This window comes from Solea solea, chromosome 15 (assembly GCF_958295425.1).
Source record: "Solea solea chromosome 15, fSolSol10.1, whole genome shotgun sequence".
Taxonomy (NCBI): domain Eukaryota; kingdom Metazoa; phylum Chordata; class Actinopteri; order Pleuronectiformes; family Soleidae; genus Solea; species Solea solea.
The window spans coordinates 22,997,767-23,019,292 of NC_081148.1; the positions used below are offsets into that span (position 1 = coordinate 22,997,767).

The 21,526-nt window shown below is 35.9% G+C and overlaps 1 protein-coding gene across 4 annotated transcripts in view; it reads right to left on the reverse strand.

Moving 5' to 3' along the window:
• Positions 1-19,221, reverse strand: part of LOC131474195 (collagen alpha-1(XVII) chain-like) — a 44,672-nt gene extending 25,451 nt beyond the window's left edge. For 2 of the 4 annotated variants that reach the window (XM_058651951.1, XM_058651948.1), the window contains exons 1-2: positions 18,860-19,221; positions 16,819-16,886 (exon numbers count right to left, since the gene is read on the reverse strand). In XM_058651951.1, the coding sequence (XP_058507934.1) occupies positions 16,819-16,873 (55 nt within the window). In that variant the 5' untranslated portion in view covers positions 16,874-16,886; positions 18,860-19,221. The remainder of the gene's footprint in view (positions 1-16,818; positions 16,887-18,859) is intronic. The other 2 variants (XM_058651950.1, XM_058651949.1) reach the window with 2 other exon arrangements.
• Positions 19,222-21,526: the final 2,305 nt, after the last annotated feature.

The window sequence follows — 21,526 nt, forward strand, 5'->3', positions numbered from 1 at the left end:
TGCCACATTTTGGACGAAATACTAACCTATGACTTTTTTGTCACATTTTGGACGACATACTAACCTATGACTTTTTGCCACATTTTGAACGACATACTAACCTATGACTTTTTTGTCACATTTTGGACGACATACTAACCTATGACTTTTTTGTCACATTTTGGACGACATACTATGGTATGACTTTTTTGTCACATCTTTGACGACATACTAACCTATGACTTTTTTGCCACATTTTGGACAACATACTAACCTATGACTTTTTTGTCACATTTTGGACGACATACTATAGAATGACTTTTTTGTCACATTTTTAACAACATACTAACCTATGACTTTTTTGCCACATTTTGGACGAAATACTAACCTATGACTTTTTTGTCACATTTTGGACGACATACTAACCTATGACTTTTTGCCACATTTTGAACGACATACTAACCTATGACTTTTTTGTCACATTTTGGACGACATACTAACCTATGACTTTTTTGTCACATTTTGGACGACATATAGTATGACTTTTTTGTCACATTTTGGACGACATACGGTATGACTTTTTGTCACATTTTGGACGACATACTAACCTATGACTTTTTTGTCACATTTTGGATGACATACTATAGTATGACTTTTTTGTCACATTTTGGACGACATACTAACCTATGACTTTTTTGTTACATTTTGGACGACATACTAACCTATGACTTTTTTGTAACATTTTGGATGACATACTAAACTATAACTTTCTTGTCCAAATTTAGAAGACATGCTAAACTATGACTTTTTTTTTACAGTAAATTTTTTTGGGGCTTTTTAATGCCTTTAATTGATAGTACAGTGTATGGCAGTGGTACAGAGGAGAAATGACATGCAGGAAAGGGCTGTCCGATGGGGGATTCGAACTGGGGCTGCCTGCCGTGAGGACTATAATCTCACCATGGAGCGGCAGTTCTACCAAGTGAGCTAAACAACTATGCCTTGTCACATTTTGGAGGACATACTAGAGTATGACTTTTTTGTCACATTTAGGACCACATACTAACCTATGACTTTTTTGTCACATTTTGGACGACATGCTAAAGTATGACTTTTTTGTCACATTTTGGACCACATACTAACCTATGACTTTTTTGTCACATTTTGGACGACATACTATGGTATGACTTTTTTGTCACATCTTTGACGACATACTAACCTATGACTTTTTTGCCACATTTTGGACAACATACTAACCTATGACTTTTTTGTCACATTTTGGACGACATACTATAGTATGACTTTTTTGTCACATTTTGGACGACATACTAACCTATGACTTTTTTGCCACATTTTGGACGAAATACTAACCTATGACTTTTTTGTCACATTTTGGACGACATACTAACCTATGACTTTTTGCCACATTTTGAACGACATACTAACCTATGACTTTTTTGTCACATTTTGGACGACATACTAACCTATGACTTTTTTGTCACATTTTGGACGACATATAGTATGACTTTTTTGTCACATTTTGGACGACATATAGTATGACTTTTTTGTCACATTTTGGACGACATACTAACCTATGACTTTTTTGTCACATTTTGGATGACATACTATAGTATGACTTTTTTGTCACATTTTGGACGACATACTAACCTATGACTTTTTGTAACATTTTGGATGACATACTAAACTATAACTTTCTTGTCCAAATTTAGAAGACATGCTAAACTATGACTTTTTTTTTACAGTAAATTTTTTTGGGGCTTTTTAATGCCTTTAATTGATAGTACAGTGTATGGCAGTGGTACAGAGGAGAAATGACATGCAGGAAAGGGCTGTCCGATGCGGGATTCGAACTGGGGCTGCCTGCCGTGAGGACTATAACCTCACCATGGAGCGGCAGTTCTACCAAGTGAGCTAAACAACTATGCCTTGTCACATTTTGGAGGACATACTAGATTATGACTTTTTTGTCACATTTAGGACCACATACTAACCTATGACTTTTTTGTCACATTTTGGACGACATGCTAAAGTATGACTTTTTTGTCACATTTTGGACCACATACTAACCTATGACTTTTTTGTCACATTTTGGACGACATACTAACCTATGACTTTTTTGTCACATTTTGGACGACATACTAACCTATGACTTTTTTGTCAAATTTTGGACCACGTACTAACCTATGACTTTTTTGTCACATTTTGGACAACATACTAACCTATGACTTTTTTGTCACATTTTGGAAGACATACTAACCTATGACTTTTTTGTCAAATTTTGGACGACATACTAACCTATGACTTTTTTGTCACATTTTGGACGACATACTAACCTATGACTTTTTTGTCACATTTTGGACGACATACTAACCTATGACTTTTTTGTCACATTTTGGACGACATACTAACCTATGACTTTTTTGTCACATTTTGGACGACATACTAACCTATGACTTTTTTGTCACATTTTGGATGACATACTAACCTATGACTTTTTTGTCACAATTTAGACGACATACTAACCTATGACTTTTTTGTCACATTTTGGACAACATGCTAACCTATGAATTTTTTGTCATATTTTGGACGACATACTATAGTATGACTTTTTTGTCACATTTTGGACGACATACTAACCTATGACTTCTTTTGTCACATTTTGGACGACATACTATAGTATGACTTTTTTGTCACATTTTGGACGACATACTAACCTATGACTTTTTGCCACATTTTGAACGACATACAAACCTATGACTTTTTTGCCACATTTTGGACGAAATACTAACCTATGACTTTTTTGTCACATTTTGGACGACATACTAACCTATGACTTTTTGCAACATTTTGGACGACATACTAACCTATGACTTTTTTGTCACATTTTGGACGACATACTAACCTATGACTTTTTTGTCACATTTTGGACGACATACTATAGTATGACTTTTTTGTCACATTTTTAACGACATACTAAGCTATGACTTTTTTGCCACATTTTGGATGAAATACTAACCTATGACTTTTTTGTCACATTTTGGACGACATACTAACCTATGACTTTTAGCCACATTTTGAACGACATACTAACCTATGACTTTTTTGTCACATTTTGGACGACATACTAACCTATGACTTTTTTGTCACATTTTGGACGACATACTATAGTATGACTTTTTTGTCACATCTTTGAAGACATACTAACCTATGACTTTTTTGCCACATTTTGGACAACATACTAACCTATGACTTTTTTGTCACATTTTGGACGACATACTATAGTATGACTTTTTTGTCACATTTTTAACGACATACTAACCTATGACTTTTTTGCCACATTTTGGACGAAATACTAACCTATGACTTTTTGTCACATTTTGAACGACATACTAACCTATGACTTTTTTGTCACATTTTGGACGACATACTAACCTATGACTTTTTTGTCACATTTTGGACGACATACTAACCTATGACTTTTTTGTCACATTTTGGACGACATATAGTATGACTTTTTTGTCACATTTTGGACGACATACTAACCTATGACTTTTTTGTCACATTTTGGATGACATACTATAGTATGACTTTTTTGTCACATTTTGGACGACATACTAACCTATGACTTTTTTGTCACATTTTGGACGAAATACTAACCTATGAATTTTTTGTAACATTTTGGATGACATACTAACCTTTGACTTTTTTGTCACATTTTGGACGACATACTAACCTATGACTTTTTTGTCACATTTTGGACGACATACTAACCTATGACTTTTTTGTCACATTTTTGACGACTTACTAAACTATAACTTTCTTGTCCAAATTTAGAAGACATGCTAAACTATGACTTTTTTTTTACAGTAAATTGTTTTGGGGCTTTTTAATGCCTTTAATTGATAGTACAGTGTATGGCAGTGGTACAGAGGAGAAATGACATGCAGGAAAGGGCTGTCCGATCGAGATTCGAACTGGGGCTGCCTGCCGTGAGGACTATAATCTCACCATGGAGCGGCAGCTCTACCAAGTGAGCTAAACAACTATGCCTTGTCATATTTTGGAGGACATACTAGAGTATGACTTTTTTGTCACATTTAGGACCACATACTAACCTATGACTTTTTTGTCACATTTTGGACGACATGCTAAAGTATGACTTTTTTGTCACATTTTGGACCACATACTAACCTATGACTTTTTTGTCACATTTTGGAGGACATACTAACCTATGACTTTTTTGTCACATTTTGGACGACATACTAACCTATGACTTTTTTGTCAAATTTCGGACGACATACTAACCTATGACTTTTTTGTCACATTTTGGACGACATACTAACCTATGACTTTTTTGTCACATTTTGGACGACATACTAACCTATGACTTTTTTGTCACATTTTGAACGACATACAAACCTATGACTTTTTTGTCACATTTTGGACGACATACTAACCTATGACTTTTTTGTCACATTTTGGACGACATACTAACCTATGACTTTTTTGTCACATTTTGGACGACATACTAACCTATGACTTTTTTTGTCACAATTTGGACGACATACTAACCTATGACTTTTTTGTCACATTTTGGACAACATGCTAACCTATGACTTTTTTGTCATATTTTGGACGACATACTATAGTATGACTTTTTTGTCACATTTTGGACGACATACTAACCTATGACTTCTTTTGTCACATTTTGGACGACATACTATAGTATGACTTTTTTGTCACATTTTGGACGACATACTAACCTATGACTTTTTGCCACATTTTGAACGACATACTAACCTATGACTTTTTTGTCACATTTTGGACGACATACTAACCTATGACTTTTTTGTCATATTTTGGACGACATACTATAGTATGACTTTTTTGTCACATTTTGGATGACATACTAACCTATGACTTCTTTTGTCACATTTTGGACGACATACTATAGTATGACTTTTTTGTCACATTTTGGACGACATACTAACCTATGACTTTTTGCCACATTTTGAACGACATACTAACCTATGACTTTTTTGTCACATTTTGGACGACATACTAACCTATGACTTTTTTGTCACATTTTGAACGACATACTAACCTATGACTTTTTTGTCACATTTTGGACAACATACTATAGTATGACTTTTTTGCCACATTTTGGACGAAATACTAACCTATGACTTTTTTGTCACATTTTCGACGACATACTAACCTATGACTTTTTTCCACATTTTGGACGAAATACTAACCTATGACTTTTTTGTCACATTTTGGACGACATACTAACCTATGACTTTTTTGTCACATTTTTAACGACATACTAACCTATGACTTTTTTGTCACATTTTTAACGACATACTAACCTATGACTTTTTGCCACATTTTGGACGACGTACTAACCTATGACTTTTTTGCCACATTTTGGACGACATACTAACCTATGACTTTTTTGTCACATTTTGGACGACATACTAACCTATGACTTTTTTGTCACATTTTGGACGACATACTAACCTATGACTTTTTTGTCACATTTTGGACAACATGCTAACCTATGACTTTTTTGTCACATTTTGGACGACATACTATAGTATGACTTTTTTGTCACATTTTGGACGACATACTAACCTATGACTTTTTTGTCACATTTTGGACGACATACTAACCTATGACTTTTTTGTCACATTTTTGACGACATACTAAACTATAACTTTCTTGTCCAAATTTAGAAGACATGCTAAACTATGACTTTTTTTTACAGCACATTTTTTTGGGGTTTTTTAATGCCTTTAAATGATAGTACAGTGTATGGCAGTGGTACAGAGGAGAAATGACATGCAGGAAAGGGCTGTCCGATGCGGGATTCGAACTGGGGCTGCCTGCCGTGAGGACTATGATCTCACCATTGTGCGGCAGCTCTACCAAGTGAGCTAAACAACTATGCCATGTCACATTTTGGACGACATACTAGAATATGACTTTTTTGTCACATTTAGGACGACATACTAACCTATGACTTTTTTGTCACATTTTGGACAACATGCTAACCTATGACTTTTTTGTCACATTTTGGACGACATACTATAGTATGACTTTTTTGTCACATTTTGGACGACATACTAACCTATGATTTTTTTGTCACATTTTGGACGACATACTAACCTATGACTTTTTTGTCACATTTTTGACGACATACTAAACTATAACTTTCTTGTCCAAATTTAGAACACATGCTAAACTATGACTTTTTTCTTACAGTAAATTTTTTTGGGGCTTTTTAATGCCTTTAATTGATAGTACAGTGTATAGCAGTGGTACAGAGGAGAAATGACATGCAGGAAAGGGCTGTCCGATGCGGGATTCGAACTGGGGCCGCCTGCCGTGAGGACTATAATCTCACCATGGGGCGGCAGCTCTACTAAGTGAGCTAAACAACTATGCCTTGTCACATTTTGGACGACATACTAGATTATGACTTTTTTGTCACATTTTGGACCACATACTAACCTATGACTTTTTTGTCACATTTTGGACAACATGCTAAAGTATGACTTTTTTGTCACATTTTGGACCACATGCTAAAGTATGACTTTTTTGTCACATTTTGGACGACATACTAACCTATGACTTTTTTGTCACATTTTGGACGACATACTAACCTATGACTTTTTTGTCACATTTTGGACGACATACTAACCTATGACTTTTTTGTCACATTTTGGACGACATACTAACCTATGACTTTTTTGTCACATTTTGGACGACATACTAACCTATGACTTTTTTGTCACATTTTGGACGACATACTAACCTATGACTTTTTTGTCACATTTTGGACGACATACTAACCTATGACTTTTTTGTCACATTTTGGACGACATACTAACCTATGACTTTTTTGTCACATTTTGGACGACATACTAACCTATGACTTTTTTGTAACATTTTGGACAACATGCTATAGTCTGACTTTTTGGTGACATTTTGGACGACATACTAACTAACCTATGGCTTTTTTGTCACATTTTGGACGACAGACTAACCTGTGACTTTTTTGTCTTATTCTGAACGTCGTACTAACCTATGACTTTTTTGTCACATTTTGGACGACATACTAACCTATGACTTTTTTGTCACATTTTGGACGACATACTAACCTATGACTTTTTTGTCACATTTTGGACGACATACTAACCTATGACTTTTTTGTCACATTTTGAACGACAAACTAACCTATGACTTTTTTGTCACATTTTTGATGACATACTAACCTATGACTTTTTTGTCACATTTTGGACGACATACTAAAGTACGACTTTTTTGTCACATTTTGAACGACATACTAACCTATGACTTTTTTGTCACATTTTGGACGACATACTAACCTATGACTTTTTTTGTCACAATTTGGACGACATACTAACCTATGACTTTTTTGTCACATTTTGAACGACATACTAACCTATGACTTTTTTGTCACATTTTTGATGACATACTAACCTATGACTTTTTTGTCACATTTTGGACGACATACTAAAGTACGACTTTTTTGTCACATTTTGAACGACATACTAACCTATGACTTTTTTGTCACATTTTGGACGACATACTAACCTATGACTTTTTTTGTCACAATTTGGACGACATACTAACCTATGACTTTTTTGTCACATTTTGGACAACATGCTAACCTATGACTTTTTTGTCATATTTTGGACGACATACTATAGTATGACTTTTTTGTCACATTTTGGACGACATACTAACCTATGACTTCTTTTGTCACATTTTGGACGACATACTATAGTATGACTTTTTTGTCACATTTTGGACGACATACTAACCTATGACTTTTTGCCACATTTTGAACGACATACTAACCTATGACTTTTTTGTCACATTTTGGACGACATACTAACCTATGACTTTTTTGTCACATTTTGAACGACATACTAACCTATGACTTTTTTGTCACATTTTGGACAACATACTATAGTATGACTTTTTTGCCACATTTTGGACAACATACTATAGTATGACTTTTTTGCCACATTTTGGACGAAATACTAACCTATGACTTTTTTGTCACATTTTGGACCACATACTAACCTATGACTTTTTTGTCACATTTTGGACAACATGCTAAAGTATGACTTTTTTGTCACATTTTGGACCACATACTAACCTATGACTTTTTTGTCACATTTTGGACGACATACTAACCTATGACTTTTTTGTCACATTTTGGACCACATACTAACCTATGACTTTTTTGTCACATTTTGGACAACATGCTAAAGTATGACTTTTTTGTCACATTTTGGACCACATACTAACCTATGACTTTTTTGTCACATTTTGGACGACATACTAACCTATGACTTTTTTGTCACATTTTGGATGACATACTAACCTATGACTTTTTTGTCACATTTTGGACGACATACTAACCTATGACTTTTTTGTCACATTTTGGACGACATACTAACCTATGACTTTTTTGTCACATTTTGGACCACATACTAACCTATGACTTTTTTGTCACATTTTGGACGACATACTAACCTATGACTTTTTTGTCACATTTTGGACGACATACTAACCTATGACTTTTTTGTAACATTTTGGACAACATGCTATAGTCTGACTTTTTGGTGACATTTTGGACGACATACTAACTAACCTATGGCTTTTTTGTCACATTTTGGACGACAGACTAACCTGTGACTTTTTTGTCTTATTCTGAACGTCGTACTAACCTATGACTTTTTTGTCACATTTTGGACGACATACTAACCTATGACTTTTTTGTCACATTTTGAACGACATACTAACCTATGACTTTTTTGTCACATTTTGGATGACATACTAACCTATGACTTTTTTGTCACATTTTGAACGACATACTAACCTATGACTTTTTTGTCACATTTTTGATGACATACTAACCTATGACTTTTTTGTCACATTTTGGACGACATACTAAAGTACGACTTTTTTGTCACATTTTGAACGACATACTAACCTATGACTTTTTTGTCACATTTTGGACGACATACTAACCTATGACTTTTTTTGTCACAATTTGGACGACATACTAACCTATGACTTTTTTGTCACATTTTGGACAACATGCTAACCTATGACTTTTTTGTCATATTTTGGACGACATACTATAGTATGACTTTTTTGTCACATTTTGGACGACATACTAACCTATGACTTCTTTTGTCACATTTTGGACGACATACTATAGTATGACTTTTTTGTCACATTTTGGACGACATACTAACCTATGACTTTTTGCCACATTTTGAACGACATACTAACCTATGACTTTTTTGTCACATTTTGGACGACATACTAACCTATGACTTTTTTGTCACATTTTGAACGACATACTAACCTATGACTTTTTTGTCACATTTTGGACAACATACTATAGTATGACTTTTTTGCCACATTTTGGACGAAATACTAACCTATGACTTTTTTGTCACATTTTGGACGACATACTAACCTATGACTTTTTTGTCACATTTTGGACGACATACTAACCTATGACTTTTTTGTCACATTTTGGACGACATACTAACCTATGACTTTTTTGTCACATTTTGGACGACATACTAACCTATGACTTTTTTGTCACATTTTGGACGACATACTAACCTATGATTTTTTTGTCACATTTTGGACGACATACTAACCTATGACTTTTTTGTCACATTTTGGACGACATACTAACCTATGACTTTTTTGTCACATTTTGGACGACATACTAACCTATGACTTTTTTGTCACATTTTGAACGACATACTAACCTATGACTTTTTTGTCACATTTTGGACGACATACTAACCTATGACTTTTTTGTAACATTTTGGACAACATGCTATAGTCTGACTTTTTGGTGACATTTTGGACGACATACTAACTAACCTATGGCTTTTTTGTCACATTTTGGACGACAGACTAACCTGTGACTTTTTTGTCTTATTCTGAACGTCGTACTAACCTATGACTTTTTTGTCACATTTTGGACGACATACTAACCTATGACTTTTTTGTCACATTTTGGATGACATACTAACCTATGACTTTTTTGTCACATTTTGGACGACATACTAACCTATGACTTTTTTGTCACATTTTGGACGACATACTAACCTATGACTTTTTTGTCACATTTTGGACCACATACTAACCTATGACTTTTTTGTCACATTTTGGACGACATACTAACCTATGACTTTTTTGTCACATTTTGGACGACATACTAACCTATGACTTTTTTGTCACATTTTGGACGACATACTAACCTATGACTTTTTTGTAACATTTTGGACAACATGCTATAGTCTGACTTTTTGGTGACATTTTGGACGACATACTAACTAACCTATGGCTTTTTTGTCACATTTTGGACGACAGACTAACCTGTGACTTTTTTGTCTTATTCTGAACGTCGTACTAACCTATGACTTTTTTGTCACATTTTGGACGACATACTAACCTATGACTTTTTTGTCACATTTTGAACGACATACTAACCTATGACTTTTTTGTCACATTTTGGATGACATACTAACCTATGACTTTTTTGTCACATTTTGAACGACATACTAACCTATGACTTTTTTGTCACATTTTTGATGACATACTAACCTATGACTTTTTTGTCACATTTTGGACGACATACTAAAGTACGACTTTTTTGTCACATTTTGAACGACATACTAACCTATGACTTTTTTGTCACATTTTGGACGACATACTAACCTATGACTTTTTTTGTCACAATTTGGACGACATACTAACCTATGACTTTTTTGTCACATTTTGGACAACATGCTAACCTATGACTTTTTTGTCATATTTTGGACGACATACTATAGTATGACTTTTTTGTCACATTTTGGACGACATACTAACCTATGACTTCTTTTGTCACATTTTGGACGACATACTATAGTATGACTTTGTTGTCACATTTTGGACGACATACTAACCTATGACTTTTTGCCACATTTTGAACGACATACTAACCTATGACTTTTTTGTCACATTTTGGACGACATACTAACCTATGACTTTTTTGTCACATTTTGAACGACATACTAACCTATGACTTTTTTGTCACATTTTGGACAACATACTATAGTATGACTTTTTTGCCACATTTTGGACGAAATACTAACCTATGACTTTTTTGTCACATTTTGGACGACATACTAACCTATGACTTTTTTCCACATTTTGGACAAAATACTAACCTATGACTTTTTTGTCACATTTTGGACGACATACTAACCTATGACTTTTTTGTCACATTTTGGACGACATACTAACCTATGACTTTTTTGTCACATTTTGGACGACATACTAACCTATGACTTTTTTGTCACATTTTGGACGACATACTAACCTATGACTTTTTTGTCACATTTTGAACGACATACTAACCTATGACTTTTTTGTCACATTTTGGACGACATACTAACCTATGACTTTTTTGTAACATTTTGGACAACATGCTATAGTCTGACTTTTTGGTGACATTTTGGACGACATACTAACTAACCTATGGCTTTTTTGTCACATTTTGGACGACAGACTAACCTGTGACTTTTTTGTCTTATTCTGAACGTCGTACTAACCTATGACTTTTTTGTCACATTTTGGACGACATACTAACCTATGACTTTTTTGTCACATTTTGAACGACATACTAACCTATGACTTTTTTGTCACATTTTGGATGACATACTAACCTATGACTTTTTTGTCACATTTTGAACGACATACTAACCTATGACTTTTTTGTCACATTTTTGATGACATACTAACCTATGACTTTTTTGTCACATTTTGGACGACATACTAAAGTACGACTTTTTTGTCACATTTTGAACGACATACTAACCTATGTCATTTTTGTCACATTTTGGACGACATACTATAGTATGACTTTTTTGTCACATTTTTAACGACATACTAACCTATGACTTTTTTGTCACATTTTGGACGACATACTAACCTATGACTTTTTGCCACATTTTGAACGACATACTAACCTATGACTTTTTGCCACATTTTGGACGACATACTAACCTATGACTTCTTTTGTCACATTTTGAACGACATACTAACCTATGTCATTTTTGTCACATTTTGGACGACATACTATAGTATGACTTTTTTGTCACATTTTTAACGACATACTAACCTATGACTTTTTTGTCACATTTTGGACGACATACTAACCTATGACTTTTTGCCACATTTTGAACGACATACTAACCTATGACTTTTTGCCACATTTTGGACGACATACTAACCTATGACTTCTTTTGTCACATTTTGGACGACATACTATAGTATGACTTTGTTGTCACATTTTGGACGACAGACTAACCTGTGACTTTTTTGTCTTATTCTGAACGTCGTACTAACCTATGACTTTTTTGTCACATTTTGGACGACATACTAACCTATGACTTTTTTGTCACATTTTGAACGACATACTAACCTATGACTTTTTTGTCACATTTTGGATGACATACTAACCTATGACTTTTTTGTCACATTTTGAACGACATACTAACCTATGACTTTTTTGTCACATTTTTGATGACATACTAACCTATGACTTTTTTGTCACATTTTGGACGACATACTAAAGTACGACTTTTTTGTCACATTTTGAACGACATACTAACCTATGACTTTTTTGTCACATTTTGGACGACATACTAACCTATGACTTTTTTTGTCACAATTTGGACGACATACTAACCTATGACTTTTTTGTCACATTTTGGACAACATGCTAACCTATGACTTTTTTGTCATATTTTGGACGACATACTATAGTATGACTTTTTTGTCACATTTTGGACGACATACTAACCTATGACTTCTTTTGTCACATTTTGGACGACATACTATAGTATGACTTTGTTGTCACATTTTGGACGACATACTAACCTATGACTTTTTGCCACATTTTGAACGACATACTAACCTATGACTTTTTTGTCACATTTTGGACGACATACTAACCTATGACTTTTTTGTCACATTTTGAACGACATACTAACCTATGACTTTTTTGTCACATTTTGGACAACATACTATAGTATGACTTTTTTGCCACATTTTGGACGAAATACTAACCTATGACTTTTTTGTCACATTTTGGACGACATACTAACCTATGACTTTTTTCCACATTTTGGACAAAATACTAACCTATGACTTTTTTGTCACATTTTGGACGACATACTAACCTATGACTTTTTTGTCACATTTTGGACGACATACTAACCTATGACTTTTTTGTCACATTTTGGACGACATACTAACCTATGACTTTTTTGTCACATTTTGGACGACATACTAACCTATGACTTTTTTGTCACATTTTGAACGACATACTAACCTATGACTTTTTTGTCACATTTTGGACGACATACTAACCTATGACTTTTTTGTAACATTTTGGACAACATGCTATAGTCTGACTTTTTGGTGACATTTTGGACGACATACTAACTAACCTATGGCTTTTTTGTCACATTTTGGACGACAGACTAACCTGTGACTTTTTTGTCTTATTCTGAACGTCGTACTAACCTATGACTTTTTTGTCACATTTTGGACGACATACTAACCTATGACTTTTTTGTCACATTTTGAACGACATACTAACCTATGACTTTTTTGTCACATTTTGGATGACATACTAACCTATGACTTTTTTGTCACATTTTGAACGACATACTAACCTATGACTTTTTTGTCACATTTTTGATGACATACTAACCTATGACTTTTTTGTCACATTTTGGACGACATACTAAAGTACGACTTTTTTGTCACATTTTGAACGACATACTAACCTATGTCATTTTTGTCACATTTTGGACGACATACTATAGTATGACTTTTTTGTCACATTTTTAACGACATACTAACCTATGACTTTTTTGTCACATTTTGGACGACATACTAACCTATGACTTTTTGCCACATTTTGAACGACATACTAACCTATGACTTTTTGCCACATTTTGGACGACATACTAACCTATGACTTTTTTGCCACATTTTGAACGACATACTAACCTATGACTTTTTTGCCACATTTTGGACGAAATACTAACCTATGACTTTTTTGTCACATTTTGGACTACATACTAACCTATGACTTTTTTGTCACATTTTGGACGACATACTAACCGATGACTTTTTTGTCACATTTGGAACGACATACTAACCTATGACTTTTTTGTCACATTTTGAACGACATACTAACCTATGACTTTTTTGTCACATTTTGGACGACATACTAACCGATGACTTTTTTGTCACATTTGGAACGACATACTAACCTATGACTTTTTTGTCACATTTTGAACGACATACTATAGTATGACTTTTTTGTCACATTTTGGACGACATACTATAGTATGACTTTTTTGTCACATTTTGAACGACATACTAACCTATGACTTTTTTGCCACATTTTGGACGAAATACTAACCTATGACTTTTTGCCACATTTTGAACGACATACTAACCTATGACTTTTTTGTCACATTTTGGACGACATACTAAAGTATAACTTTTTTGTGACGTTTTGGACGACATACTAAAGTATGACTTTTTTGTCACGTTTTGGACGCCTTAAAAAAAGTCATTCAATACAATAACTTTTTTGTCAAAATTTAGATGACATACTAAACCAGCCCCCTGGGGGGACGTGGAGACTTTGCAGGGGGGGTGCGAGTTCTGTCTTATTTTTTTTCAATTAGAATTTAGCAGCCGGAACTTTTTGAGTTGCGGTAACCCAGATTCATTCTAATGACGTACCACAACAAAATTTACACTGGTGACAAAGTTTGGATAATAAAGCAGTTTGTGACAGGGGCAAAAAGAAAACTATGCAATGTTTCGGAAACTAACAACAAGCCAACGTCAGCCGAACTCAACAATGATTCACGACGACCAACACGATTGGATTCACGCTGAATGTTGTAGGAGATGAAGAAAGACCGCTCTGTGTGTTGTGTCTCAAAACATTGGCAGGGGACAGCATTTGTATTGCTAAAACAAAAAATGTTATTTGCACAGCAAATTATTGATATTGGTAAAGTATTCTTTGTTATCGAAATGTATTTATTGTTTAAAAAATTGTGCGATTATAACTATAATAGCATACGTTTTTTAAACAATAAATACATTTATTCATATTTTTTTTGAAAATTGCTTTCTGAGGAAGCAATATTCCTTTTATTGTTTTGCTAAATCAAAAAAGAAAAGTGAAATGTTTTAATTTTGACGTTTCTTTCAATAAATGTTATACTTGACACATTGTTTCAATTTTGAGTGAGTCCCGAGAATTTTCTCCAACAGAAAAAGTTTGAGACGCACTGCTCTAGAGGAAGTTCAGAAGTTTCATTCTCTCTCTCTCTTTCTTTAAGATCACTTGATTTACAATAACCTTTACTCGTAATGTGAATCAGGAACTTCTCTCACAAATGAAATCAAAGTTTATTAAATTAAAGGTTATATGATAATAATTAAGACGTCTATTAACACTCTTCTTCCACTGAGAAGATTCTTGTTCTCCAGCTGCAACCTTTTAAGTTTTCCTGGATTCAGTTATAGATAATGTAAATTCCATTTCAGTGTCATTCTGCCTCCTTGCTCCTGTCCTCCTCCTCCTCCTCCTCTTTCCTTTTACGGACTTCTCTCTGATTCAGGGCCAAGGTTAAACACTAACAGTGATCAGTTGTGTTGTGCCGTTGCTACAGGAGTTTATAAAAGAAACGAAGAGAAGCCAATCAATGCATTAAAAGCATCTCGCGTATAAACCAAGAGGTTGTAGAGGAGGTGACAGCACGGCTGATTATATGTTTCCCTTGGTTACTGTCAACCACATAATCTGTGTGTTCCTTGACCTCTCAAGACGAGACGAGCTGTCCTTTTATGACTAACTCTGACAACTGGAGGAAATCCCAGAGGATGACTAAATCCCAGAGAAGTGGTAACTGACACCAGAGAGTACATGCTGCGTTGTTAGTGAGTGATAGTCGAGAAAGAGAGACAGAAGCGTCACACCAAGGAAAGGATGCAGTCAGTAGAATTGACTCTTTAAAGGGAAGGTTAAGGATTTTTTGAAGTGTGGTTGTATGAGGACGACTTTCAGGAAAAATTGCAAAAGTGTCTGACGCCTTTATCTTGACATTAAACAGCCTTTTACAGCTGAAAACAGACATTTGTAAACTGCCAACTCAGCCACACCAAAGAAAATCAGCAGTTTTAGCTCACAGGGACACAAGAGCTGCTGGTGAGCTGCTGCCCCCTGTGGTGCGTTTGTGTCACCAACATAAACCAAAGTGAAGGATTTCAAACACCGAAATCACCAATTCATTCATTTAAAACTCACAAATGGAGGCAGCAGTGGATCAACAAGTGCCGTGCGTCGTGATGTAAAATCGATGATTTTTTCAATGGGCTTTGGTGTGGGAGAGTGAGTGGGGTCTGCAAAGCGGCACAAACTTCAGTTTACAGCCACAAAGTGCAGAGAAACTTATTCTTATTTTATCTATCTATGTTACATTTCTTTGTGTCTCCACAGGCAGCCATGTTTACAGTGAGAGCCAAATGTCTTGTCAGCACGCTCATACAAACCACTCTTCAAACAAACCTGATCTATCCCTTTAGACTCAACAGCCTGCTTTTAATACATGACATGAGAAATCTCAGGTGAAAATGTCACAATGTTCGTCTCCGTTGTCTCACCGCGTTCTCCTGACAAGTCTGCAGAGAAGTCCATCTGTCTGGTTAACTCGTCCATCCCATCTTATCTGCTGAGATGATGATAAAAGGACATCCATATACTGCGCTGCGACTGACTGTGGTCCAACGGCATTTTAGCAAACACTCAATGGGGAAAAAAGGAGCAGAAAAAATCCCACAGTGATGCCAAGAATCAACCGAGGCCATTTATGTCTGATGTTTACTGCGATGATTTGATTATTTATAACAAATAACCAGACAGTCTCATGACATTAAAAACCACAATCTAATAAACAGTGATTCCCAAAGGTTATAGCCCCCTGGAGGGCTACAGAGGTACTGCTAGAGGTCAAACAACAAATAAACAAATAGAAAGGATTTTAGTTTCCCATTAAAAAAAAACTGTAGAATAATTAAGTTAACCTTAAGTTTACAACTTGACAAAATTAAGTCAATTCAACTAAATCCTGAGTAAATGCAACAATCAGACATCTGATAGGACTATATTAACTTCCTTTTTTCAAGCCTATCAATTTCCAAGATTCCTTTTTTCAGAGTAAGTAAAACTAGCATATCACATTTTACAGTGTACATTTTCAGATGTACCTGTTTATGAACTTAATAATGTATAATTAAAGTTTTAGACGTTAAAATGGGCCATAACTATTTTAATTTTCAGAATATCTGTTCTAGTACAGTCATTAAATACATTTGGAGGCCATTTCTTTCCCCACCATTTCACTGAAGGTTTATGTTTAAATCTCCTTTGACAGGTGGTTGGTGGGGTTGGTTAAAAGTACTTTAATGGCACTGACTGAGAATTATCTCTTGTTCCGAGGTATGTTAAACCAGTTGGTGCCAAACGTTGGTCCTTGAAGGGATCGAGTATCATCACAGAGACTCATGACCTGCTCCGTCTTAAACTGCGAGCTTTGATTCCAACAGAATACAAAACAAGTCAAGTCTGTTTGGTCTTAAACAACATTTTTGTTCATAAAAAACTCAAAAGTCAGGACAAAATTCAAAGTCAGGATAGCGAAGACTCAAAAGTTAATGGCCGCAAACACTTCTGACTGCTTTATCTTTTCAAAACAACTCAAAATGAGTTGTCACAGAACCCTTTATACACAAATAATCTCTATTTGGGGAAACACTGGTTTTCTTTGAACTGCTTTCAATAAAACTCTTGTTCACAGGGACTTAAAAACCATTCAGAGGCGTTTGAATCTCATGTGAGTGTCAACACCACAAGAAAGTCCCAGCGAGGTATAAAGTATCATCCACACATTTCTATAGACTTTGATTTGAACTAACAAAGAGACAAAAGAGAGTGAAGTGCAGCTCTGAAAGTTTCTTCCTCTCACTCTCTCTCACCACACCCTGCAGCATGAACATTAACTGCATGTGCTTCAGATCACATTTACTGTGCACAGCGTGTACCTCCTTATTTTAGTTTCCTTCATATTCCTCATCAAGTCAACCTGCCTGAGATGCCTACAACTCCTTCATGTCGTGGATGAGTGGCAGCAATAAATCAACGGCAAATCATCTGCTCCGTTCACAAAGCTCCTGTAACTGACCCGAACATCAAATATAGCCCAAAAGGCACCATGTCACTGAAAGGCCAGCTCCTCTAGTATATTTAGAGGGATGCAAATAGCACAGCGCAACGAAAAAGTACCTGTAAATCTATCCAACGGTCTATAGATACCGCCGGAAGAAAAATGATCCCAAAACCCCCCTGCTGGGTTTTAGAGACAGACGAGCCGCGAGGCTGGCACTTATTTTATAGGCGACAGTAAAATAGGCTTTGCGCAATTCCATTCCAATAAAACAAAACAAAACAGAAAAAGAAAAAGAGCTGGACAGCGCCATCACCAAAGTCCAAGAGAGCGCAGCAAAGTTAAAGCGCAGAGATGCAGAGCCAAGTGGAGAGAGACAGAGAGAGAGAGAGTGGAAAAAACAGCATAAACAACTTCATAAACAATTCAATAAACAAACAAAAAGTCTCCTCCACGTTTGTAATCCAGAGTGTGGTCTATACCTTCAGTCTGCTCCAGCAGCAAACACGCAAAGTGGCTCCTCTCTGCGCACAGAGAACTCAGACTGCGTCCACTGGAGGAGGAGGAATTAATGTGCGTAAAGAGCGTTGAACTTGACGCGCACTGCTGCTGCTGCGGCTGCTGCTGCTGCTGCTGTTGGAGGTGGTCCTCCGTCCGTCCGTCCGTCCTATTGTTGCCTCCTAAACTTTCCCAGGCAAGTCAAAACACAGAATTTGGACCCCGTCGTCGAGTCTGAGCCGCGCCCTTCAGCGGCGGAGTTTGGCACAGCAGCCGCAGACTGCGCACACGTTTTCATATCAAAAAAAAAAGAAAAGAAAAACTTCGCCTGAGGGAACTAATTATCTTGTCAGAGACAGAGATTCAACTGTGTCAACGTGAGATGATGAACTCCTCCTCCTCCTCCTCCTCCTCCTCCTGCTGCTGCTTTTTTTTAAAGCTGGCACAGGAGGCGCAAAGGAGTGATTTTGGGGGAGGTGGGATTTTTTTCCCCTCTACCTTTTATTCTTTCTTTTTTTGGATTGTAGCAGTGAAGAAAAAAAACATGTGTGGCTGTGCTGAGCGGAGCATTTACTGTGCAGCAGTAAATCCGTCTCTGAGCAGCAGCTGGAACACATCTGCTGCTCACACACGCGCGCACACACGCACACACACTGTACATACATGATGTGAAATGTCTCCTCATCTTTGACATCACAACGACATTTTCTGGAAATTAAGTGACCAAACATGTTGACTCATTTTGAGGTTGAAAGTTAAGTGAAGTTAAGTTAAGTTGGCGTCCATTTTGTTCACATAACACTAGGAACAAATAGAGTCTGTATTTAAATTGAACTCTACACTTAAAATTATTTGAATCTGCTAAATTAATCTGGAAGTTTATGAGTTCTTTTGTTGCTCAGTTCAAACACCTTGAAATTTGTTACAGGGTACATTTACATACTGAATAAGTACTTTTACTTACATACAGTATACGGTATTTTTGTGGTTCCCAAAGTGTGGGTCGTGGCCCACTTGGGCCTTGGAGGTACCATGTATGGGTCTCAGTCACTGGGGGGAAAAAAACATGTCTCGTAAAATATGAAGCCACATTTTGTTTTATTTGACATTTTGATGATATTTTTATATGTAAACACAACATAAAGCTTCTCAGTTATGATCAAAATGGCAATCACAACCCTGATTGTTTACTTTTATTATCGGATCACTTTAATGTTGTGCTACAGCACATTCTTTCTAAAGTACAAATCTGGGTGTGGGCCTCGAAGGTTTTGCAGGATTTGCCACAAACCTCTGCTGTATTTTATAAAAACAAAATAAAACAAAGAGAGGAGGCATGGCCTGTCCATCATAAACAAAAAAAGCCTTTTCTGCAGGTTTGTGCAGCTGTTGAAGGACCAGTGTGTGTTTTCTCTGCTCACATTATTTAGGAATAACACGCTGCATGTATCAGACTGCAGTCTCCTCCACAAACACACTCCCTGTTTTAACTGTGTAATCTCTAGTCTCTATCCTTTCATTTTCATTTAGGCTTTTTCAGGCCAAATTAGATGCTTTATTTCTCCACTGGTGGCCACAGAAGCAGCAGCAGCAGCAGCAGCAGCAGCAGCAGTAGTCTTAGCTCTTTCACCCACCACACCCTTCCACCCCTGCATGACTCACTCACTGCATTGAGCATGAATCTGCACGAGTGATGGAAAACAAATGGCCCAAAGGACGGAGGAGCAGAGGAGGAGCAGAGGAGGAGCAGCGTGCACTTCTTGTACAAGATTGAAGTGAGCCAAATGTAACAGAAACGGGGGAGGCTTGGTTTTAAAAAACGTCAAATTCCAAAAGCAGGAAAACAAAGTAGCCTTTTTTTGTTGAGATAAAACACACTCATGTTTGCGTTGGAGCTAACAGATAAGGCCTCATTATTTCCTGCCGCAGCCTAAGAACTTAATTATGCCGGGTTTGTTTACATAATGTGACTTCTTCAAGTCTGTGGATGTGAATCTGTTTTTCTCCGCAGGTCAAACGACATAAGAACTCTGGGTGGGAATCTCTGGAGTTATCACAGCATCTGATGAAATCTCCTGCAGACACTCATCTCTGCAGCATTTGTTTAGGAAAACCCAGTCTTGTATGAAGTAGCTTAAATTGATACTTTGTTCATTATTTTTTATTTATGTTATTATTATTTTACCAGAAAATCTCTCCTTTTACAAAATGACTTGAGTAAAAGTCTTAACATATATGACATTTACTGTAAAATGTATGTAAATGACTTGAATTTGGCAGATTTTTAAGATAAAAATAATCCTTTATTGTTTTTATTTACAGCAGCGTCTTCTCTACGGAAGCCACCACTTTGGACCACCAGTTTTTTTAAAATATAGCCCAAAATAATGGAGAAACTAAACATCTTTTAAATTTTGACACACGTGGAAGGGAAGGGTGAGGTAAAAAATTTTTAAGTATGAAAAGTCATTTTCTTAAATAAAATGTACTTATGTTTTCGAAGTAAATGCATTTAAAAAGGTGAGGAGCCTAAATTGAGGTTGGAAGGTTGTGGGTTTGATTCCCAGCTCTGCCAGTCTATATGTGTCCTTGGGCAAGACACCTTGAGTGGGTGATAGAAAATGTCCTGAGTGAATGGGTGAGGAGCAGCT